This window comes from Rhipicephalus microplus, chromosome 7 (assembly GCF_043290135.1).
Source record: "Rhipicephalus microplus isolate Deutch F79 chromosome 7, USDA_Rmic, whole genome shotgun sequence".
In the NCBI taxonomy this organism is placed as follows: Eukaryota; Metazoa; Arthropoda; class Arachnida; order Ixodida; family Ixodidae; genus Rhipicephalus; species Rhipicephalus microplus.
In genome coordinates, this window is record NC_134706.1 from 163533917 (window position 1) to 163560668 (window position 26752).

General features: G+C 43.7%; 1 protein-coding gene across 1 annotated transcript in view; it reads left to right on the top strand.

Moving 5' to 3' along the window:
* The window catches only part of LOC142767697 (uncharacterized), a 311889-nt gene that overhangs the window by 231692 nt on the left and 53445 nt on the right, over positions 1-26752 (top strand). Inside the window, exon 11 of the mRNA XM_075869890.1 lies at positions 12785-12958. Within this exon, the coding sequence (XP_075726005.1) occupies positions 12785-12958 (174 nt within the window). The remainder of the gene's footprint in view (positions 1-12784; positions 12959-26752) is intronic.

Genomic DNA, 26752 nt, shown 5'->3' on the forward strand with positions numbered 1-26752 from the left:
AGCAGCCGCCCGTAATCCATGACAAAAATCCTCCCATATTGAAATAGGGGCGTTTTTCATCTTGAAGCAGCTGCACAAAGTTTAATTTTTCTTGGCCAAGTAAACAGTGTAAAGAAAACAGACCTTGTCCTATAGCTTTGCTTGTGGCCGATTCTGTGAAATCGTTCTATGGAAGTAACTTGTTATACTAAAATATTTCTCAATATACTATTTCGCACTATTCTTTCAAGTGTTTTATCTTCGTCAGAACACAGTCATTTCAAAAATGCTTGTTTCGCTTTCTTTGATTTTCCAAGTCGCCAACCTTTGATTCGAAAACCTCGACAAGTGCCTCTGTAGATTTAGAAGACTCCTGACAAAGTACTATGTTTTCTTCACATTCCTTCCATCGTCCTCTTTTACTCTCAATAGCCGATAATATTTTCTGCATATCAACCACTAATTATTCTGCCTGCTTAAGGTTTGAAAACAGTTGCTTCAGAATTTTGTTTTTTCCTTTTTTTCTTTTCAAACGCGTTTTAGAAGGTCCCGTTGTGAGCGATTGTCCGAATCTTAGCCTGGGCTCGTATTTTGTTTCACATCTCCGAATGTTAGTGGCAGCAAACGAACAACATCAAAACAGTCTCACAAAAATACAAGCTATTCTTGACTTGGAAGTATCGTCAATGTCACGTCATTAATTGATGAAGCGGTATTAACCTGATCAATTAAAAATTAAAAAATGTCGCAACTTTGCCGCCATGCGGAGCAATGAACGCGATAGCAACAAATTGGAAGGTCACGTGCAGAATGGAAAGCAGATCAAAACGTGCTCCACGTTTCTCACCCATAAACGACGCACGAAACGTACTGCCAAGAATAGATGCACGCGAATGAGCGTGTCCGTTGTTACTTTGATGTGTCTGAAAAGCGCGTGCTTTTCGCAAACGGAGACTGCAATAATTGCAGTGACCTTTGTGCGCCCGCTAACTACAACAGAATTATGCCAGGTAAAGCCCAAGGCCAGCGAAAACCTACCATCCTCCCCTCCCGCCCACCGCGAGCTAGCGACACGCGAGGGAGCGTCGCTCCCCTCCTCTAAGCGGAGCAAAGCATGTGTGGGAGATTAAAGCGCGCGCTTCCACGCAATGTGCCGACGCGCGCCTGTTGTGCCCTTTTGCTGTTATGCTGAAAACATGATAATTCCCTCGAGAGGCCCATGAGCAGCGGTAAGTAGTAGATGTAAATGATTTACCGTTTGAACGTTGAAGCACGTTTTCCTCGGTGGCTCAGTGGTTAACACCTGGCACGCATGATTTAGAACACTAAAGTTTGATTCCTCGTGCCAGAGTTTTTTCTGGGGTTTTCTTTCTTTCTTGAATTTTCATATATATAGATAAGTATACATATACACGGTGAGTGGCGGCGACGCCGACATCAACTCTGGCGGCAAAATCAAGCCGAGTGTGTCCATATAACAGTTATCGCAATAAAAGAATTTGATCAGCATTCGAGCTCTTTCGGTGCTCTCAAGTCCACTAAAAGACACATGAAAGTGGCCGTTGCCTTTCCATGCCACGCTGTATCTCTCAACGTCACCTTGCTGGTCACGTGGTTGCATGCAGCTCACGACACGTGGTTCAGAGTGATGCAAGGTGTTTTATCCGATGAATCGAGTAAGGCAGACAGCCGGAGGCAGTGCTAGCCGAGATTCATTAGGTTGAGTCCCACATCGTACGTCGACAAGTACGGCTCCCCCCAGCGCGATCTATGCGATGAAAAAGAATTTGACCAGGGTACTTGCTCTTTCAGTGCTTTCAAGTCCACTGAAGGGTGCATGAAAATGGCCGTTTCTTTTGTGGCCGTGTCACGCTGTATGCTTCGACGACACCGTAATCTCAACATAACTTTATTACAGAGAATATTTCACAACAATTCATCACTTAACATGTTGATTACTCTTCACATGAGGGAGGGCGTTTACATTAGGAAGCTTCAGCTCGTGCAGATGTATTGCACACCCTTTTTGTTGAAATCGCAAAAGTTGCAAGTTTTAGAGGTATTTTTCATAGAAATATAAAGGTGATATCGAAACTGACGATGTTCGGACATTAGAAAACGCGCCGTCTCTGCTGCGTAAGACCGGAACCACGCTTGACGAGCAAGGAAAAAAAGCCGCTTCAGCACGGTGGTTGTAATAAAGTCAATGCGGCCATAGGCAATGTTTGAAATAAAAAATGCACTCATCAGTGCTGTTAGTCCTTAATCAGCATTTCTGACGTGGAAGACGTTTTGATCTTCCACCTGGAGGTTGAAAAACTGGACTTGCTCTAGACTGATGCCGGATTAGACTATACAGGGTGTCAGCGGCATCCTCTTGTCCTGCGATGAGAGCAAATATAATTTCTCATGAAACAATCTTCGTGCTGTTCTAGCCACACCATATAAAGTGTCTGTTGTATCTATCTTATGAAATGTTCAGTAATTTACATTAGACTGAAGTGCAAGCATACAACTCATACTTTCCTATAATTTCGTATATTTTTAATCAGGAAGTTTTTAGCCTATGACTGCTTCCCAAATTTAGGTGATGTGTAAGATTACAGCTTAAGAAGAATGCCCCTTACGAAAGCCTTAACTATCCTATACCAAACACAAATTCCTAATAAGGTCTGCAAAATTACAAAAACAACGAAGTTCAGAACATGTAGCTTTACCCCAAAACGCGAGGGAAAGTTACATCTTCATGTACAGCTGAGACGCAGCTGGGTTCCCTTTCACACAAAAAGTAATCGTGTTGAGTATGGCAACAGCGAAGAGGACTGTTAACAAATAGAGCTTTTTATTGGCTCATATCAAGCCTTTAACAATTCAAGGAATCGTTACAACTCGGCAATCAGTACAATTCCTGCTGCCTTCATCGAGGCATCAATAAATGAACGATTTTCATGTTCCTCCTGCCCTGACAAGGAGCTCCATGGAATCCATTCCACATTTGACGCTGTGCTTCCTACATGCCTGTTTTCTAGGCCCAGGGCTGAGAACGTGTATTTTGGGCACTTAGCCTCGCACAGAAATTTGTCATTTGTACTTCAAGTACTTCAATTCATCGAAACCTAATGAAAAATGTCATAGAACATCTAATTTTCGGAGAGTTACGGGTTTGGAATACGCACTGGCTCGAACGTATGAGAACACTTCTTTTTTGATAAATTGCTTCAAACTTTGCTTTAAGAATAAGCCCCCAACATATTTCGACAACCAAGAATGTTACTAAACACGCACCTACTGCACACATTCGCACACACTTCTTCGAACTTCAACATAATTACACTTGCCCAGAATTCTTTAGAGATGCGTAAAAGTCTCGTACTGGTGTGTCCTATGCAGCTGTAGGCCTATCTTTTTCAAAGTTCGGTATTCTGCCCCCGTAAACAAGAATCTTCACTGCAGAAGCTCGTGTGATATCTATGGCCATCAAGCATATCAAGGAATTACAACTGCAACGTGTGGTAGTATACAAAGAATCGCTGAGTGTCGTAACAGCTTTGAAAACGCTGAAAAAACAACAAAAATTCTGTCCTGATATCACTTTACTCTTTTTTATGCACAATTTACGCCCTCAAACGACAGGTTGTGGTGTGCTGGGTGCCGGGCCACCACGAGATTGCTGGAAACATAGTGGCAGACCAGCTGGCAGGGTATGCGCATGACCATGCAACCGCCAATACATCCCTGGCCGTCCCTGCAGTTCATATGAAACCCTTCCTCTGGCGGTAGCTTAGGGTGTCCTGGGAGCTCCTGTGGCAAATGAATAACAAATCGCACGTTATCAAATCAAGACTTGAAAATTGGCCAACAGTACCCACGTTTCGCTACGCACAAGTAACACTTTCAAGGCTACAAATAGGACCCACTCACTTAGCATATACATACTTTTTGTCTGCTGGTGATCCGCCATGGTGTGAAAAATTTGGAGAACCACTTGCGGTTCTCCACATTCTCGTACAGTGTGACGAGTTAAATGCTCTGAGAAAAAAGCACTTTTAAATTCGAAGCATTTCTTAGCGAACTCTGCCGACTTTGAGCGTATCTATCTATCTATCTATCTATCTATCTATCTATCTATCTATCCAGCCGCCTACGAATTTAAGCTCTCTTGGCCGTCTCGATAAAAGTATCGATACCAAAATTAGTGTGGGATAACATCACTGTACGAGGAGCGTAACTCACTACTCATAACATGAAAATCAACACGTGTATGTCATAAATGTCATGATTCCCATTTTATGGTCTTCCTGCTCGTGTGATAGTTTGGTTCGTATGAAACTTTACAAAACGAGTATGGTATGATATGATTGCATAGCGAACATAAGTGGTAGACCATAACATGGAAATCTTGATATGTATGTCACGATTTTCCTTGATTGGCTGATTGATTTGTGGGGTTTAACGTCCTAAAACCACTATTTGAATATGAGAGATGCCGTAGTGGAGGCTTCCGGAAACTTTGACCACCTGGAGTTCTTTAACGTGCTCCCAAATCTGAGTACACGGGCCTACAACATTTCCGCCTCCATCGGAAATGCAGCCGCCACAGCCGGGATTCGATCCCGCGACCTGCGAGTCAGCAGCCGAGTACCTTAGCCACTAGACCACCGTGGCGGGGCCACGATTTTCCTTTTATTGCTAGTTATGTCTACACACCACGCTCATGGTGCACTCGCGGTCGTTTCACTAGATTCACATGTACCAAATTCGGCATTATAGGACGGGAATAGATAATAAACTTACATGACTGGTGAAAACATGATAATCATGGCATGAGTGTCAAGTAATAACATGACTACATACCACGCTCACGCTGTATTCGCGGCCACTTCACTTCCTTCACATATACCAAATTTCGTATTACGTCACGTGAATGAATAACGAAAGTAAATAACACGTCCTAACTTGATAATCATGATATGCGTGTCATGAAAACATGAATACATGCTACGTTCAAAGCACGCTCGAAGCCGTTTCGCTAGCTCCACATATACGAAATTCGACATCACGTCACTTGAATAGATGACGACGGTAAATGACACGTCCAAACATGAGAATCATGATATGCGCGTCATGTGAAACAAGATTTTACGTTACGCTCAGAGCGTGCTCGCGGCCGTTCGGCTAGCTCCACTTATACAAATTTTGGCATGAGGTGATGTGAATGGACGATAAAGGTGAATGACACGTCCAAGCATTATGATCTTCATATTCGTGCCAAGGGAAACATGAATACATGCTTCGATCATAGCATGCCCGCAGCCGTTTCGCTATCTTTACATAAACGAAATTTGCTATTACGTGACGTAAATAGACGACGAAGGTAAATCACACGTCCCAACATGATAATCAAGTTATGCGTGTCATGAAAATTGTGACTACATGCTACGCCTATTGCGTGCTCGTGGCTGTTTCGCTAGGTGAAAATACACGAAATTTGGTATTGCGTGACGTGAACAGATGACGTAGGTATATGACACTTTTCAACATGATAACTTTTGGAAGTGTCATGTCATATACGGCATGACTTAGGTCCACTTCGTAACGCTTTGCTCGTGAGAAAGGGCTCGTAAACCACCAACGAAATCTCGCGTGTTGCTCTCTAAGCTTTTCTCTATCGAGAACAGTTGGCACCATGTCAACTGACGCTGCGTACCAGAAACGCTGTCATTGGGTGGAAGAAAGCATGTTTCCTGCTTGCACATGCACGAGCCTGTTGCGTGTCCACCTTGAACGCTGAGGAAGGGCACTAGGAGAGGCGGTCAAACGAGCCGATGAACAGAGCCTAGGGAAACGAAAAGCAAAACGAGGAAGCGCGTAAAATTCCACCAGCTTTCACTGAAAACTTGTGCACAACTACAACCCCACATCTACATTTTTGCCTGTGGGTGGTTTCAGAGGCATTTAAAGTGATATATCTACCTTCCTCATTCGTGTTTCGCATATAATCGATTCCGACAGTACATAGGATCTCCAAATTTTTTACTACTCTACCGACAGTAGCGCCCATTACGCCCTGGGATATGCTCATCGGTGGGGATCCAATTTTAAAACCTAAATCCCTGTTTAGGTTCTTAAATGATGTACATACTTTTCCCTGAATATTTTGAGCTGATCTGTAGCACGACCTCTGTACCGAGGTTGCGGCTGCGGCGACTGCATCCCCGCCATGGTTTTATAATCATGACTTTTCGCCATTCACTTTCACTTGACATAATTGACGTCATTGTTGTGATTTTAAATACTTCTATGTTTTTACGCGCGTTAGCGCGATGAATTTTAGGCCCCCTATACATCCACGCGTAATGTCATTGTTCAAATCTCTAGTCTACTGAAATGGTGCTCTTTGGTCATAAAAGGGCCCTTGCGCCATAAGATACCACACATCAACGTCATCACCTGCATAGTCAACGTCTGTCTGTAAAGTCTGAGCATAGGTTTCTGGGCCTAACATTGGACGCAAAACTAACCTTCATACCCTTTATCAAGTATTCAAAGAACAAGTGCTTAAAAACAATGAATATATGTAAAGTGTTGTCATGCACTACGGGGGGTAGTGAAGGGATATGCCTTACGAATCTGTATAAAAGCCTTGTGCGCACGTGCCTCGATTACGGTGCTATAACCCACCAGTGTGCGACACCATGAGCTTTAAAGATGCTTGACCCTGTCCACCACCTAGGCATTCGCCTTTCTACGGGTGATTTTCGAACTAACCCCGAAAAAAGCCTGTATGAAGAATCAAACGAATGGTCGCTCTACCTGCAGAGATGCTATACTTCTTTTATATACTATATCAAGGTTAACGCTGACGAGGAACATCCCGCTCACTTCAGATGTAATGATCTGTCTAATTCTACCTTGTTAAATAACCGCCCTTCGCTGAGACAGCCCTACTCACTCCGTGTCAGGAGGCTCACTGAGAAAACAGCTGTGGCACTTCTAGAACACCGTTTGATCTCCAACAGTATATCTGCCACCGTATAAGTGGCAAGTTCTAGACTGCGATCTATCTTTTGTGGCAGTTTCTAAACACGCACCTACTGCACATATCCGCGCGCACTTCGTCGAACTCTACCACAAGTACACTAGCCCCGAATTTTTCACAGATGCTTTAAAGTCTCACGCTGGTGTGTCCTATCCAGCTGTTGGCCCATCCTTCTCTAACTCCGGTATTCTGCACTCAGAAACAACCGTCTTCACGTCAGAGGCTCACGTGGTATCTGTGGCTGTAGGGCATATTAAGGGATCACAACTACAACGTGCGGTTGTACACATAGGTTCGCTGAGCATCGTGACAGCCTTGAAAATACTCAAGAACACGAATATCATGTACCTGTGTCGCTTTACTATCGTTTATGCGGTATCTACGCCCTCAAATGACATGTTGTGTGCTGGGGACAGCAGCTACCACTGCATCCTGTCATGCTAATCGCTAGTGATCCGCTTTTTAAACTTCGGTCACTTTTTACGTTTTTCCCGGCTGCGGCGGCTGCATTTTCGATGGAGGTGGAAATGTTGTAGGCCCGTGCGCTCAGATTTGGGCGCACGTTAAAGAACCCCAGGTGGTCTAAATTTCCGGAGCCCTCCACTACGGCGTCTCTCATAATCATATGGTAGTTTTGGGACGTTAAAGCCCAATTATAATCAACTTTTTTATGTTTTTAAAAGACGTCCATAGATTTCACCCCATAGTTCGAGGTCATCCGTAGCTCGACCTATGTACATAGGTCGCGGCTGCGGTGGCCCTCTCCACCAACATTGTAATTTATTCTACTTCCATGTGTTTCACGTCACCGCCATGATTTTCATAATTTTTTAGTTGTAACCCGCCTCAGGGCGTCGAATGTTAGGCCCATTTACAGCCGCGCAACACTTTTATTGTTCATATTCTGTTTATGTTACTTGAATAACGCACCATTGCTTTACCTCATGATTGTTCATGACGCTCTTTGGCCATCACATGACCTTTGCACCAATCAACACCACACATCATTATCATCATCATCATTATTATATTTCTACAATCAAGCCCATATTCTAGCAATGAAAGGTACACCGTTAGCGGTTATCTACCAAGGATTTAGAAACGTAACCAATCTTTACATACTCAGATAAACACATGCATGCAAGTACGGGCGCTCGAACGAAACCAACCCGCGCGTATGCCGTCTACGTTGACACCAGCCGTGCCTCATGCTAGAGCTACCGCATATAGCTTCCAAAGTCACTTTACGCATTTGATTGTGTTATAACGCTGAACGTCATCGCAATTGTAAGCAAAGAACTAAAACAGCGATTAGAAACGAGAGATAACAGCATAAGGCGACGGCCGCAACAATGCGCCCCGTCGAAAGACCTTTAGAGCTTTTTTTCCGTTACTGGCAAGGCGTGTCCTAAATATTTTAAAAGACCATCACATACGTGCTCCCAGCATCGCACCATATCCTCACCTCAAACTTTACCGTCTTTAGGCCAACAAAAACCATTTTATACAGTGCGTCTTTGTACATTTTTTAAATATTTACACCCGCAGAAGCTCGCTGCACACTCGAGTACCGATAGACATGTTATTACGACGTAGCCTAAAGCGCATCTCAAAACGATATGAAGCAATTTCAGCAGTGCAAATACAATGTGCAATCAGCAACTAATCGTCATTAACAAGTGATCGCATCACTCATTCTGTGAGTGATGCAGTCACTTACCCAACAACACGCATAGCAAAGTTACATGTTAAGCGACAGTATAAATTAGGCATCTGAAACAGCTCCACGAACACATGCTACTGTTAACAATGGCTGGCTGCCTACTTCCTTAGAGGTGCTGGAGACGCCCAGCTAGCACTGTGCAATTCGTAGCTACGAAAACTGTACACTCTTCGTTAACAGGCGCACGTTTTCCGTGTCCGACGCGCCAGAATAATGCAAGCGTCACTTAGGACACGAAGCCATGCATGGCCACCACCAAAGATGCACATAATCGCTCAAACTAATAGCTACAAAGACCCGCGACTAGCGCAACCAACGCAACGCAATCAAATGAGGGAGGAGACGTGGAGACACTGGCGCGACGCGCGACACCCCGGCTGTTGCCTGGCTAACCTGAGCCGGGGTGAGCGGCGAACCCGCCAAGACGGCGCCGAATGTAATACGGCGGGGCGTTCGACACGGAAGTGAATTGAAACACGCTTTAAGAGAGTTCTCTGGCTCCCTGTAAATGGCAACTCTCTTACCCACTAGGTGCGCAGCAGCGCTGGTTAATGGCAGCCTCGCGTTCTTTGGGGATTTTCACAGAATGCGACTCCAGTACACGAAAAATAGTCAAGCAAAACTCACGAAAAAGAGACTGTCCCCTAAACGGCGAGAGAGAGTGATTATTTATTCTTCGCTGGGATTAGCGAGATAGTATCGCTAAATGTTTTTGAGATGAATTTGTTTACGCATTGTTCGTGCCGGCCAATTTCATATAGCGCCACAAACATTGAATATGTTGTCGAAGCTCGAACAGTTGCAGGTTGAGGAACAGGGCTCGCAGAGGTTTAGAAGGGCTGTCACGCACCACAAAATTTGCCGAAGTTGTTGCCAAACGTTTTGCTGACACATAATCAGCACATAATATTTTATGTTAACCCAATGAGCTAACTAAGCACATGTTGCAATGGCAGCGGACGTTCTCGTAAATGTAGTTAATAATATAAACAATGGCAGTGCATAGCCCTAGTTAAAGCTGTCCGCGTGACTTGGTCATAACGCACGTCCTCGAGCGTAGCAGCACCACAGCGTGCATATAATCAAGCACCACAGAAAGTTTTTTATGCAAAGATGAGGTACGTGTGCAGCTGTTTTCTATGTAATGAATGGCCCGTTTACAGTGCGTTGTCCACCACCCTTCCTTAAGCCACCTCTCATATAGACTCCCATTCTAAACCGCTGTGGGAAATTAAGCACCATGAAGCAGTAACACACACACACACAAAATGTGCGGGCGCAAACATCCATGGGCTGAAACACCCGCCCACACACATGCACGAGCGCACACACTTACACGCGTACACATGCATGGCCGCACACACACGTGCACGTAAACGTACACATGCAGAGGCGTACACACAGACACGCGTAAACAAGCATGGGCTCCCACATAACGGGCATGGGCGTACACACAGGTGCGCTTGCACACGAACACATGCACGGACTCACGCACATAAACACACATACTGGGGCGCGCCCTATGTGTGTGGGTAATATAACCGATCGCAAACATGTCGCATATAACTATCGCTTAGGAAAGCTATCCTAACATGGATTGCCGTTAATTAACATGACAGACGAAACGCGATTTGCTTCTTCTGGCATTATGCTATTTTACGTAAAGCACCATCACTTAAGCTAAGTTGAATATGCGTTCATTTGGTGCCTTCATCCACATGTTCGCACAGTAGCTACGCTGTTCGGCTGTTCGGCTGCTGACCCGGGTTCGATCGCGGCAGTAGCGGTCGCATTAAAATGGAGGCAAAATGGTAGAAGCTGGCGCACCAGGCGATATCAGCGCGCGTTTACGAACAACAAATGATCAAAGTTAAAGGAGCCCTCCACTAAGGCGTCCTCATATTCAGTTCGTGGTTTCAGCACTTAAACCCCAGATATTATTGTCTGTCCTTTTTTTGCGGCATATTCCCTCTGATGCGTCGTCGCCTACACCGTCCTTAGCACAAAAGCCTCCTTAGAGCCAATTTTAGGGTGAACTCGAGGCAAGCACCCAAAGAAAGAGGTGCTTTTTTTTTCAAACTTGATCAGTCATGGGTTTTGAAGGGTGCGGCAAAGTTTACTTTAATGTAAAAGGGCTACAGCCTTTTCGATATAAAAATTTTCGCTGTGTAGCCAGCATGAGCAGCCGGTCAAGTATACATAAGCTCCCTAGTTCTGTGGCGTTATGAACGTGATAGGGTGCTGCAAAGAACAAGTATGTTTGCGGGGTACGTTGCTACCACTATTAGCGTCATGTGCTTAACATCTAAGCAATCTACCTAAGTCTACAAGCGTACAGGCCAGACCCATTACGGTGGTTTCATGGTGTTCATTACACAAATAGGCACCTCTAATTTTTCCGAAGGAGTAACCAGTGAGCAGTCGACCACCTACAGAGGTCAAGAAACTTCTTTAGAACGCTGGAATGACATGCTCCATCACTCGCACTTAAGCATAGGACCTTAGCCGCTTACAATGCGATAGTTTGAGCTAATTTGAAACAGTTACACTCAGAAAATATCGCCAGTGCAGTCCGTAGTACGTCTTTTTAGTCTTTTAGACAAACTTGTGGACCCGTGGCGTTTAATACTACCCGCACGGCAACACATCTGATTTGCCAGTCAGGCGAGCACTCGCTCTGGTGATCCGAAGGTAACGGGACGGAATCCGTGGCGTATAGCATCTTCAAGAGAGGCAAATATGTCTGAGACACGTATACTCAGATTTATATGCATGATAAAGAACGCCAGTTGGTCTGCTTTGGAAATTTTTAACCCCCAAAAGTATTACTCGTTGTTCAAGTGGCGCTGAAGAAAGCGGGGTACCGTGGCGTAAAGAAGCGAACAATAGTAAAGCTACTAGTTTATTGGAAGTGGTGGGTATTCTCTGACGACGCAGCATAAATAAGGCCGGCAAGAATGTAAGATGATCTCATGCCTTCTTTGGCTGGTAGTTTCAGAGCACTCTCTTGAGAGAGAGATTGAGCGAAAGAAAAGAGGCAGCACCTATCTCTCTCTCGCTCAGGAGAGCACTCAGAAAGTAGAAGTCAAAGGTGGCATCAAATAGTTTAAATCATCGTGCTAGTGAACAATCATGAAAACACGTGCCTTCTTTTATTGCGAAGTGACTTCAAAGTTTCTGAACGAGCCCCAGCCAATTGAAACCAGTCCCATTACCACTGACGTCATATGTGACGTTTAACTTGGGCCACGTGACTCTGAGCTGTTGAGTTTCAATTAAATTCTTTCATATTGACCCTCCCACCCTCCTACTGCTTAGCTTGCAGTGCTTTCGTCGGGAAGAGAGAAGAGAGAATTCGATTGCAGCGAGACGAATTATGCTAACTCTGCTCGAACTGGACAAACTTGTATGATTTTTTAGCGGTGAATTCATGAATTAATAACTGCTTTTCGTGAGTTCGTTTCGTTATTACTTACAGAAGTGTTTCAGGGCCCTTTTGCGCCCGCTGTATTGGTGTAAGAGCTCGTATGCAGAAGATCCCCTATTAATCAGGAGCCTACACCTTGCCACTTCTCTCGACCTAACGATGCTTTCGAAATGTGCATATGAAATATTGGTGCCTATTATATGCATATTTAAGCGATTTGCACATGATTTATGATTTTTAACAATTTTGCCACAACCGTTGAACAACGCACATGAGCGTCGGTAATCGAGATGGAGATGTGCCCCTAGGCGTCAACGCCGATGCATCAACACGAAACCGGTGTTGTACTTCCCAAACACCAATAGACATTGTACAAGCATTCATATGTAAACAGACCCTCTTTTCACGTTGCACCGAATTGTACGGAGGGTGCATCAGCCATGTTTTTTTTTCATATTGTTTTTCGGCATGTATCCTTGCGTCTTCCTCATTTTTAGCGTTGCTTTTTAACTCCTAAATTTTCGTTCATTAAACACCGCTCCCTATTAAAAGCCACGCAAAGTGGTAAGAAGCATGAAACTGTGACACATAAAAAAAATGTTTTTCTATTTTACAGTCTACTGCGGCGTACACCTTGCTGGAATACAAAGGAAAAACGGTAAATTTCCGAGGTCTTATCTCCGTGACAATGAAGGGCCGGTGGACGGTGCCCCAGTCCAGAGACAAAGTGGAATTCTTCGAGAGCTGTGTGTCCGACCCAAACAGCATTTCTTTCGGAAGGTACACTGAGGTGAGCAAGCACACCTCGACCGTAAGTCTGCATTACCCATCATAACCTGGGTTGGGAGTTGAAAAATTACATGATATAATAGTGCTCATAAAGGACTACTGAAGCCTTTTTTTTCAGAGGTGAGCTTAGTCTGCTATACAAATCTCCTGTATACAGAGGCGGCTCTGAGCAAGCGTGACGCTGAGCAAATGCTGATAGCATATTTTATTTTAACAATAAAATAGTTTTTCTCGCTGTGCACCTACCTACATTGACACTGAGTTGCCGGCGGGCTACATAAGCAGTCCTGCTGACTTCGCGCAGCAGTCCGGCTAGTTCTATGACGTCAAGCACCAAAATGCAGCACCAAATGAAAAGCTTGCACACCGCCTTCTCGATCGTCTGCTCGCGTCCGGTCGTGCAGCCGCGGTAATTCAGAGTACCGGTGAAGCGAGCTAGTGGAGCCCGGAATAATGTATACGTGCACGTGAATACAAGATTTGCACTTATCATAGGGTAAATGAATTGTTAGATTGTAAATTTGTGAGTCGTGGCGCCATTATTTTGCCCTGTGAAATTTTGTGCCAGTGAAACGAAGGACAGTAGGTGCAAGTTTCGCCGCGGCGCACGAAGTCAACGCCAAGCAGGTAACGCCAAGACAACACCAAGCAGGCAGAGATTCCTCTGTTCACTGCACTTTAAGGCGGACGTGTACATGCGCAACATGCCGAGTCTGACCTACGCCGCATTCTCGTCGACGAATCTGCGCCTTAAAGGTGATATGATCCAAACTATGTGCCTCCCTGTCGTGACAGTTTCCACAGGCGCAGCAGACAGGGCACACTGTCGTGGAAGCGACACTTGGGCAAGTATACGTCACAGAAACGTATGCGTGTACATACTACCACCTGGTCGCGCTGCTCATATCATGTCGTAATAGTATAGAAGGTATCAGAAAGAGGGTGGTATTGGGGCAACTATTCATAAAAGTGTAGACAGGCAAACGGTAAAGCGGGTGTGCAAAGACATTTATGGCTGAACGGGAAAATGACAGGGCTGATGGCACTCCTCAATTTTGTATACGTGTGGACGAGGCAAAAGCCAGAGAGGGAAATCAACATATGGTGTAGTGCATAGGAAATAACATGGACGAACTAGGAGAAGAGTGCGAGGTAATTATATTAGGATATATGAATGGGCACACAGAAGATACGGATGGATATACTGACCCAACAGGCAGAATGCTAATGGATATGTGCGAAAGGCATGATTCAATCATTTGCAACAGTATCAAGAAGTGCGAAGGGCAGATAACATGAGAGGTGGGAAGGCTTCAGTCGACGGTAGATTACAAAATGATGTCACAGAGGATGTATGATCGGCTAAGCAGGACGAACATAGATTAATATGGGCCCACACGCTCAGGTAGTGATCACAAATGTATCGTGCTGAGTTCTGAGAAATAAATGAAAATTGAAATGAGGCATTATGAGCAGCCGCATGGTAATAATTATTCAGGAAGGCATAGATAAATAGCAACTAAGGAGATCGAAAAAAATTGGCCCCGTATCTGATTGTTAATAATCAAATGTCGTCGAAATACGATAGTATTGCATAAGGAGAGAGTGAACAAAACATTTATTTGATGTTCTTTTCAAGAAAATCGGTGAATGATATTCTGGAAGCGCTGCGTTATAGTGCCTCGAGCGTGCAACGGTGGCGAACGAGCGCAGCAAGTCCCGTCACACGTGAGACGTGAGCGCTATCTGGCAGTTTTTTTGTCGAAAACAAAACCATGGCGCGGCTCTGAGATGTGCGTGCGCGCCCGTCTCAGAGGTGATAAGGTGTAGACCGCAAGGCGACGGGTAAGTGCCACTACCATGCCGTCTTAGCAAAGCGTTGGAAACACTCGTCTTTTCGTGCAAGGGTTGCATGGCCAGTGCAGCATAATAAACGCTATGGTCCTTAGAATTACTTGTGTATGCATTTTCTAGTACAAAACACACATACAGAATATATACATATTGTTGTGGTGCCTCAGATATGCGCAATGGCTGTTTTTATTTCACCATCGCACAAATATGAACGCTGAATCTTGAGCAACATTTGTGGGCGCTGCGGATGAGATCAGCCGTTTGGCGTATCGAGTGGTGCCGTTTAGAGTACCCGTTAATGTTAAGGGTGGACAGACAGACAGACAGACAGACAGACAGACAGACAGACAGACAGACAGACAGACAGACAGACAGACAGACAGACAGACAGACAGACAGACAGACAGACAGACAGAACGACAGACCAGAATTTTCGTGCCGAAGGTCCCCAAGAAAGGCTATCCTCTTCAATAATCACCCAAGATACTAAAACAGAGTGGACGAACGCAAATTTAACTCGATTGTTTTATTTAGAGTCTGCTAAGGTTCGAGTCAAAAGAACCGGGAAGAGGAGACCAAAACTCCATAGCTGGTGGGATGAGGAAGTCAAGAGAGCCCTAGTAAGACGTCAGGAAGCTTCCAGGGAACAATGGAATGCTAAACAGAGGAGTGAACTGGAAAATGGTGTGAAAAAAGGGATAACGTTTTGAGCTGTAGAAGGGAAGCATCCAATCTGATCAGCGAAAAGATTAGAAAAAAGGGGGCCCAACGGATGGTGGAAGTAAACAAAAAGGATAGAAATACAACTGCAAAGGTTTTGGAAGCATCTAAATTTTCCATACAATCAGACAAGCATAGAACATAAGTTTACAATTACAGTTAAAGGGTTAGGCTAGAAGAGGGTGAGGCAATGGAATATATAAAAGTAATGATGACAGAAAAATTTAAGCACAAAGGAAGCAATGCATGCACCATATCGCATGAGGATGGACCAATTAGCACATTGGCTTCACTGGGACAACGATAGTAGGAAAGAGCAGAGAAAGGGGTTCCTAATAGCACATCAACAGGACCTGACGGCATAGCAATTATGCTTATAAAGGAACTAGTACCAAACTCTAACCAAGAATTTAGAGAGGCAGCGAAAAAAGCAACAATGAATGGTGAAGTCCCAAATGGGTGGAAACTTAGCAGGATGAGCATGGTGTATGAAGGAAAGGGGGGACAAAACTCATATAAACAACAGCCGTCCTCTAACAGTGACATCAGTATATTGCAGGCTGGTGATGCAGACAGTAAAGGAAAGACCACAGACCTGGGTGGGGAATGAGGGGTGCCTGGAGAATCACAATTTGGGTTCCGTAAACGAAGGAGGTTGCAGAACTTCTCTTGATGCAGTGTACTGAAATAACGGAAGAACAACACAGGCCCCTGTGGCTGGCATTTCTAGACAACGAGGGATCTTACGATAGTGTGATTCAAGAAAACTTGGGGGGAATACTGAACACAGTAGATGTGGAAGATGGAATAACTAATCCTCTAAGGATATCCACAAAAGTAATAAAGCAGTTATGAAATGAAGAAAACAGGTATCTGAACCTATGGAGATACAACACGGGCTTCAACAAAGACGTCGTTGTCACCTGTGTTATTTATGCTGTATCCGCAGAGACTAGAAGCCAATTTAGAGGGGAGTCGATTCGGCATCAGCCTCTCTTCACCAAGCAAGGGAAACACATTCAACAGTGAATGCCAGCATTGTTGTATGCAGATGATGTAATATTAAAGCCTACAATAAGGAAGATCTGCAGGGATTAATAGACATTTACGGTAATGATGGAGATAGGTTGAATTTCAAGCTCAGTAGGGAAAAAATTGGCCGTCATAATTTTTATTGAAAACGAAGGCAGTGAGCATAAGATACAGGAGGCCACGCTTGAAATAGTGGATAAGTACATTTATTTCGGCGTATGGATAACTAACGGGGCTAACTTCCTAACGGAGTACGAAACATGTGTAATAATTAAGGGTAACATGAATGCTGCAGTAATGAAAATATCGCAACGTGGAATTGCTATAGTTATGACATTGTGAGAGGATTTGGAAAGGTGTCATGGTCTCCGGTTTGACGTTCGGCAATGCGGTCTTGTGCACGAAATCAGAGGCTCAAGCAAGATTAAAAAAATAAACAAGGCAGCAATCCATCCGTCCATCCATCTATACATCCATCCATTCATTCATCCACCCACCCACCCACCCACCCACCCATCCAGCCATCCATCCATCCATCCATCCATCTATCCATCCATCCATCCACCCATTTATTCATTTATCCATTTATCCATCCATCCATCTATCCATCAATCCATCATCCATTTATCCATCCATCCGTCCATCCATCCATCCATCCATCCATCCATCCATCCATCCATCCATCCATCCATCCATCCATCCATCCATCCATCCATCCATCCATCCATCCATCCATCCATCCAACATGCATCGGCGGCTCGTGCGCTATGAGCGGCGTAGCACAGCACTTTCTGCTGCGAATCCTGGCTTCTTCGTTGCTTTTAACACCTGACTGGACGGAAATGTTAGTGCCAAATAATTGTCCGAAGATAATTCTCTGCTGGCTCCGATTGACAAAACAATGAACCATTTCACACCAAGTACCCCATGTCGTCTGATTGTTTCCCAGAATACGTGCTTACAACGACCAAGGCCAAATACAAGAAGCCACATTAAATATACGATGGCTAACCCAAGCGGCCATTTCAAAATATTAAGCCAAGGCTTACGCAATAGGTGTGAGAACTCGTGTCGTAAGTTTGGCTCACAGCACTTTCGATTTCAAAGTAATAGACTGATTTTTCGCATCTACACGAGAACGTTCACAGTCATTTTTTCTCGAATAAAGTTGACGTCGCAGCTGGCTGCCACTCAGCACATCTTTCTGCGTTAAAAACAGCGCCACGCGAGACTGAACAATAGTGCTATCGTTTTTTTGTATTCGTCTTGGCCGTTTAGCGTTGTTTCCAACGAAGAGATTTTACTCGACCTCGATCTAATCAACTGCTATTCGCACCACCAAGTTGTGGTGATAATACATTTTAATGCATATCACACTCGGTTTGAAGCAGCACCATGCTAAGAGTTTACTGCATGTGCCGAGGTAGTCGCATAATACGGCTACGATAACTGTCAATCGCGAACAGATATTTTGTTCGGAGCTGATTGATGTGAAGGCTCAAGTGGAGACAGAAAATCCATCTCCTGGGTCTTCTCTTAGAAGACAGAAAATACCTTTTGATTAACTCCAGAACATCCTTTAAACCAATGCAGCTGCTTTTGCAAGCAACCTCGCCCTAGAAAAACAAGTATCTTTTCTTTGCATAGGCGCCAATTAAACTATCAGGCTGCGCATTTTCATCAAAAGGCACTCAACTATACAGTTCTCATGGTACGACATGCCTTTCATCGATTGCCGTTGTTAAGCGAGGAAGCAAGTCATCATAGAAAGATGCTGCTTTTAACGTAGGGTTGCTATTCTTGCTTGCACCTCTGATTCATTCAGTGCCTCATTCTAGATTTTCATGTAAGCCACTTGCTGCTACATAGTGGCCTGTTTTCTTTCCGTAATACTTACACTTTTTTATTTATTTATTTCTTAATGCCAGCTTGCTTTGAAAGCCATAAGCAGGAGTGGGTGGTACAAAAATATAAAAGAGACAAAAGTAACGAACTTGCATCCCAATACACCTTGTGAGAAAAGGAAAACAAAGTTAGGATATCTGTCTTGAACGGTATTCACAGCATGTGAAACACTAGAAACAGTGTAATAAAAAAGAAGACAGAACACTGCAGGCGAAACTGCCGGCAAGCAAATACAAACATAAAAAACAAGAGAAGGAAACAAACAAACCGTGGCTTGAAAAAAGTGATTGAAGTAACGACAGAGGAATGAAAAAAACAACGTGACAAGAATGCGCAAAACAGCAATTGCTTCCTGAGTGGACAGCTCAGCATCGACAAGACTGTGTTTATGTTGAAACACTTTGTGTCGTAGATTAGCAAGAGCGTGGACAAATGACGACATGGCTGGGCTCTGTAGTACATAATCAGGCAGTGTATTCCATTTGTAAACGGCACTAGGAAAAACGAGTGTTTGAAGAAGTTGGTTCGACAAGAATATTCAGTTTGTTTGAGCGAATGCGAAGAGCGAGTAGGGCGCCGCTCACGCTGTTTGATGAACAAATTCTTGTCTATTTTGACGCGTTTGTGGTGAATTAGGTATAACACTTGAAATCTCTCTGGCGTCGTATATCTAGAGGTTCAAGGTTCGAGTACTGTAGTGAAGCACTAATGGATGTGTGTGGGCAGTAGGAAATGAAAATGAATCTGACTGATTTTTGTAGTATGTTTTCGGTTTCACTTTTGGTTGACAGTGTTTAGGCAACCCAGACAGGAGCAGCATATTCTAACAATGGCCTAATGTATGTCATGTATGCCAACAATGTTTGTTACTCGTGCATTTAACAAGGCTCTCCTGAGATATCCAAGCCCTCTCAAGGCTTTCTTTTAATATTAGCCATGTGACTATTCCACCTAAGGTATGACGGCATCACTAGGCCAAGGTGTTTATATTCAGTATTAAACAATAGGTTATGACAACTGATGCTGTATACAAGGGGTATGGAATTCTTTTTGTGCGTCATGACCATTGAAACTGTTTTTTAGGGTAAGGCTAATCTGCAAATCTAATTGTGAAGTAGATATTATTAAAAAAGATGATTCAGCAGAGCGTGATCTACCTGGCAACGAATTTCTCGGTAAAGTTTGCAGTCAGCTTTAAACAGCCAAATTTAATTTGTATGTTTTTACTATGTCATTATTAAACAGCAGAAAAAAAAAACAGGCGACGCAGGACTGATCCTTGTGGCACACCACACTGCACATCTAATGAGACAGATATAGCGTCTTCAACAACGACTGTCTGCCGCCTACTTGTCAGATGTGCCTCTATTCATCGAAGAAGGCAGTCATTTTTTTAGAATAGGTATAGAATAACAACTTTTGATGAAATACGCGGTCGAAGGCGTTTTCAAAATCTAAGAATATTCTGCCGATCTGACCTTGGTTGTCGAGTGTCCGAAGTTTCGTTTACAGTTTCTAGTAGTTGCGTTACTTGATGCACGTTGCAGAGTTACAGCACGCTGCGCGCTTTTTTCTCTGCTGTCTGTTTTTCACAAGCCTTTGCAGATATTTGTATTGTGCGAAGCTCTCCCTTTCAGTATCAACACTAAGCTGACACTTCTGAAAAATACAGTGCCCTGACAGTGAGCTTTTTCAAATCAGGTTTAAGGCGACATTCTTCACACAGAATCTGCGATCCAGATTTCTCGATTAATTTTTCAGCTTTCATTGTTATCCTAAACACATGATTGCAACTTTACTTTCCGCGGAAATATGCTGTAGCTAGTACTGAACCACGTTCGAGCATCACAGCTCCAAACATCACCATTCTTTCAATAAAGAGCATAGCAAAGGTGTTTTCTGCGTGATAACGCGCGTAGGCAATATGTGGTTCGGTCGCCATTGTCTGTGTCGCAAGGATTGAGATCGTGCAGAACAGGTGTTGAGCTTGAAGCACGGTGCACTGAGCACTGAATCAGACGCTCAGCAGTATGTGCTTGATGACCTACTGCTGACATCTGTAACGGCCCTGCACTTTTGTCGTTTAGCTGTGGTTTGTTCACAAATGATTTGCACTTTCGATTCCTTTTTAGGTAGAAGGTGGTTAAAGTAGTTATCAAATACCGTTGGTAGTGCTTCGAGCATTACACCCAGTCTCTTCCTGGCGAACTCGTTGACGACGCCATCTATTCCAACTTTAGAGTTTATTTCCAAGAAGCACTCAAAATGCTTCTCACAAACCACACATCTGAGGGTCAGCTTGAGCCGCTCTTACTCCACCAATCGAGCAGCGCCTGACGGCACAGCGATCATGACACCTTCTCCGTGTTTGTCTAATAATCGCTTCGGCAGAAAGAATGTTTGCTGCCTGTTCCTATGCCTCTCCCGTTGCATCATAAGTCTTTGCGATTTTCAGTGGCATAAGGAACAGCGAGAACGTGATAAAAACAGCGCACGCGTCACTAATGCAGCTTCTGACAACACGAGGCGCGAAGAAATGGCAATGCCGCAAAAGCAACACCGGAAACAGGCATACGAACGGACTGCACTGGCTGGACCTTTGTAAAGCCCCTTCCTCTTGGGATCAATGGGCTTTAAGCGGATAGAGCGATGGATGGATTGATATGGCTGTACCCTATAGATAGGTTGCGGCTAATACCACGTAGCCGTAATAGTTAGTGAACCAAAAACTACATTTATTGTTTTTTCCTTTAAATAGTGAAGTTGAGGACGGGCACTTTGCAGTGAAGGGTTTAATTTTCACTCGTGTCTTGACTTTAGCCACCAATCAGATAACCACCTTCTAGTTATTTCTACTCGCTTAAAGTCTGTTTTGCCCTCCTTGTCCCTAAACCCAGTGCTTTGAAGAACTCTGTCCCATCATCCTGAACCATGGGGTGAAGCCCTTTACAGAACATTATCAAGTGTTCGGCAGTTTCCTCCTCTTCTCCCCACGCACTGCATACCATGTCTACCCCTTCGTATTTGGCTCGGTACATCTTGGTCCGCGATACTCCCGTTCTAGCCTCGGAGAGCAGAGAACTACCCCGAGAAATAACGTAGATCCTTTCCTTGGCAATTTTCTGTTTAAATGTTCAATAAAACTATAGTGTGGACTTCGTAATCATGCCGCTTCTCCACATATCAGTCTCCGTTTTCTTTACCTTCTTCCTAACCGATAATTCTTTTTGGTTTGGCCCCGTGCTGTTTCGTGAGTGTTTAGACGTCAATTTCTTGTTCACTTCCTCTATTTTGTATCGACATTCTTCATGTAAAATTCGCTGAAAACCTTCCTAGCCCAACGCTTCTCCATTGCTTTCAATTGCTTTTCAACTTTTATTTTGCTGCTAGCTTCCCTGCCCTCATATGATGTCCATCCCACATCAGCTTGTACTCCCTGATTTGGTGTATTCCCGCGAGCTCCTAAAGCAAGCCTATCCTATGTTGCTTAATTTCTAATCTTGCTAGAACTTCTGATCTCATGCACAAGACCGCATTGCCGAACGTCAGCCCAGGAACCATGACCCCTTTTCATATTCCTCTCACAAGAGCATACCTATTGTAATTCTACAGTGCCCTATTTTTTATCACTGCTGCATTCCTGTTACCTTCAGTCGTCAGGTATATTTCGTGTTTCCTTAGGTACTCGGTTCCATTGCTTATACATACGCCCAGATATTTGTATTTATCTGTTATATCTATAATTTTTTATTTAAAAATACCTTACAGGCCCTTGTTGCAGGGCATTGTGTAAGGGGGGTTAGAAAGGGTGAGTGTCGCGACAAAACCGTAAGGAAACATCAAGCTTTGAAAGAACTCAACAAAAAATAACGCGTTATATGTCACTAAAGAGAGAATGTACAAAAAGTCATTTGAAGTTACACATCGGAACATTGCTGGTGGGAGGAGAACAAATATCTGCAATACACTTATTAAAAGAAGTTTGTTCGCTTTTTTTCTAGATATGTATAACTAAGCATCCTATTTAGTATGACTTCTTTTTCAGTAGCTTTGTGTATTCTAACTTGCTGTATAACTTGTTCGCTTTTTTCGCTATGCTCCCTTTTTGTGCCCCTCCTGCTTGGTCTATGGACTGCAGTATGTAATAAATAAATAAAATAATAAAATAAAAACACCTAGCACACACGTAGCCAAAAATATTTTAGAGCAGCCCGCAGAAAGCAATTTGTTCTTGTTTAAGGAATACAGGATAATAAAGGGCAATAAGAGAGTTTTTCTCGTGTGTATAAGAACATTATAAAGTAGGAAAATGCAGGCGGTCACAAAGTGTGAAAAAAAAGGCGCGTGCTCTTTACTGAACGAACACAAGGCCCTAAGCTGTAAGCGGGAGGAAATGAAAAAAAAAACCGAATGAATATAATTACACTGGAACAATACAGGAGGTGCAACAAATACTCGTAAAAAGGAACCAATCGAAGTGTCTATGACTGAAAGAAAGAGTGAAGAAGTCTGAATTTTTCGGGGTCTGATTGATATACAATGTCATTCGAGAGATCATTCCACAAGCGAATGACGCGAGGAAGAGCCGATGAGTTAAAGGCGTCCGTTGACCCATATAATCGCGTGAAACTTAGGTTATTATGCAGCCTACGAGTTGTAACGCAAGGTTTATCGAGTTGGAATGGGAATGGTTTGTTACTGTAAACATACTTATGGAAGAGGCATAGGAGAGAAATATCCCGCCGAGTACTCAACAGTTGAAGAGAAAGGCAAAGTTTAATTTCCGTTATGCTGCTATTGTAGTCGTAATTTCGTGAGATGAATCGGGCTGCCCTATTTTGAATAGCTTCAAGCATGTTGATTAAGTAATTTTGGTATGGGGACCAGATCGATGCGGCGAATTCAAGTTGTGGTCGAACGAAGGTCTGATAAGCTAGCTGCCGAACATGGGATGGGCAGCTATGCAAGTTGCGGCGTAAGTAACCCAATGATTTTGAAGCTTTCGCACAAATGGTGGTGATATGGTGTGACCAAGAAAGATTTGGTGTGAAATGAATACCGAGGTACTTGTAGGATGATGCGTACGACAGAGGGTAGTCATCAATTATGTACGAATGGCTAGAAATATGTTGCTTGCGTGCAAAACACATAATTTTGCACTTCTGCTTGTTTAGCGACATAAGCCATTTTTTGCACCAGTCATTAATCTTGTTGAGGTCATTTTGTAGTGTTAGGTGATCATCGGTACAGGTTATTGAGCGATATATAATGCAATCATCGGCGAAAATTCGCATGCGAGATGAGGTGCTGATTGGCAAATCGTTAATGTAAATTAAGAACAGCAGGGGGCCGAGGACGCACTCCTGCGGTACACCTGAGGTTACGTGGGAAAGAGGGGATTGGATATTGTTTATTACCGTGAACTGCTGGCGGAGTGAAAGAAAGTTTCGAAGCCAAGATAAAGTGAGCGAATCTAATCGGAGTGAAGATAATTTAGATATCAGACGACAGTGGGGTACGCGATCAAATGCTTAGCATGACTTCCTGTATCCCAAGCTCCTAACCTTCATTATCATTAGAAATCAAGACTGCTGAATTTTCCTGACTGAATCTGAAATCTAACCCATCTCCCTCATTACCGCAGATGGCCATCGATCTCTGCAAATCTTCCTTGTTGTCGGCCATTAGCCCTATATCATCTGCGTACATCCATGTTGGTAGTGCCAGTTTCATAGGTTTTCTTTGTTTGACGAAAGAGAGGTTGAAGCCAAGGCCACTTTCCTCTAATGTCGTCTTTAATTCTTGTAGGTACATCATGAATAACAAGGGAGACATAGGACACCCCTGCCTAAGCCCCCGTTTATCTCTGTGGGCTTGGATACCTGGTTTTCCCACTGTATAACTGCCTTAAATTCTTACCTTCATAGATATCCTTTAAAAGATTAGTGACTCCATCTTCCACTCCTTGTGTGTCCAGTATTCCTCACAAGTCCTCTTGAACCACGCTATCGTACGCTTCCTTGATATCCAAAAATGCTAACCACAGGGGCCTGTGTTCCTTTCTGCTATTTCGATGCACTGCGACAGTGAAAACACATTAACTTCCAACCTCCTGTGTTTCCAAAACCCATTCTGCAGTTCCCGCCACAAGCCCTCATCCTTCATTCATGCTTGTAGTCTTTCCTTTATAATCTGCATCACCAGTCTGTAGACCACTGTTGTCACTGTTATTGGACAGTAGTTGTTTCTGTCAGCTTTCTCCCCTTTGCCTTTATAGATCATGCTCATCCTGCTAAGTTTCCATCCATCGGGGACTTCACCATCGATCATTATTTTGCTCACTGCCTATATCAAAGTCTGCTTAGACTACGAACCCAATATCTTTATCAGCGTAATTGGAATGCCATCTGGGCCTGTTAATTTACTACTAGGAACCCTCTTCTCAGCTTTCTCCCACTCTCGTAGGAAAAATGGGGCCATTGCGCCACTTGATTCATCCTTATCTATTGTGTTGCGTAGGACACTTCTTTGTTGAAATTTTTGTTTTTTGTTTTGTTTGAAAAACACTTCTTTGTAGAAATACATTAGCAACATGTGGTGCCACCTGCCGGCCAAAGATGAAAGGCATCACCGGCCGGGCCATTTTCTCCCATTGTGAACTCTTCCACTCAGCACACTAGCCAGTATATTCGAGGCACTATAGCCTCATTAACGAACTAGGACATATCAATAATGAAGCACTACTGACATATCTAGAAAACTGCTTACAAGAAAAGAAAATACACACATGGCGGAAAAGTAGAATGAACTTGATCTCTAAAGGTAAGAGAAAAGAGCTTAACATTCGCTCCAATGGATCACTAGCAATTATATCTTGCCTCTACAGGTTGGCGATGCAGGCAGTAAAGAAGAAAATAGAAACTTGGGCTGAGCAAAATGATATTTGGAAGAACTTGTTAAATCATTTCAACGCCACAGGTGGTTGAAGATAACCTGTTTAATCTTACTGAGTGTAAAAAATAAGTAAATTAGAAAAGAGGCCTTTACACGTAGCTTATCTCGATATCAATTTGGCGTATTACAACGATATTCAGGAAATTGTGTTGATTATTTGGAAAAAGGTGGGCATATGTGGTGATTGTTTACAGCTTTTGGAGAGATATACAAAGAAAATACAGCTTTCATAGAACGGGAAGCAAAAAGTAGCAACAAAAGGGTTGAAAATAGCAAGACGTTGACACAAGGATGTCCTTTGTGCTAGCTGTTAGGCATGGTGTACGTGGTATGGACGAAAAAAGCGCTAGAAGGAGGCAACATTGTGTTTATACGTCACATGAACAGGCTGGCGCCATTGTTGAGTGGAGGCTTCTGGTCTATTTACGGTGACGATATTGTCTTACTTGCGGACAGTCAAGACGATATACAGCGGCTGGCAGAAATATGCGGAAGAGAAGGCGAGTCTCTAGGACTAGTATTTAGTGTAATACAATGGGGCCCTATGGTATTAAATGATCAAGAACACCAGGCGGCCTTAATACAGGGCCAAGAAATACCGAGGTTAGGTGAATACAAGTGCGTCGGAGTATGACTAAATGAAGAATATAGATATATGAAGGTGCAGGAAAAAACGTCGGCAGCAAAGGGAAAAAGGAATTCTCCAATAATGAAGCACAGAGCGTTATGAGGGCACAATAGGTACGAAGTGCTTCGAAGTATGTGGAGAGGTGTAATGGTTTCGGGGATCGCTTTTCAAAACTCAATGGTGTGCATGAAGTTAGAGGTGCATTCAGGATTGCATGTAAATCAAAAGTGACCGAAAGACGCTTCGCGTTGGGCGCTCACGGGAAGACGACAAGTGACATCGTAAAGGACAGGCTTTGAAGTAAGGGAAGCTCAGAGCAAAATGAGATTTCAAGAGATGCTTAGGGAAATAGAGGAAAGTAGATGGGCGGGAATTGTGTTCAGGCATTTGTATAAAAATAGCACGGACACGAAGGAGAGAAAAAGAAGTAGCAGCCTCCTCAGTAACTATACGGCTCGCAGTTTGGACTATATGGCAACAGAGAGCATAAGGCGAAAAATCAGAGGGGCAGAGACGATTGATTGAATGACAGCGATGGCAAAGAAGCCGACTCTCAGTAACTACCAAAAAGGTAAAAATAAAATAACGAGGGAAAGGTTTTATGACAATTCAAGGGGAAGCGCTGTTTTGTTCAAAGGGAGGTCGGGTTGTTTCAGAACGCGTAGTCATACAGCGACATTCAATGAAGAAGAAAAACAATGT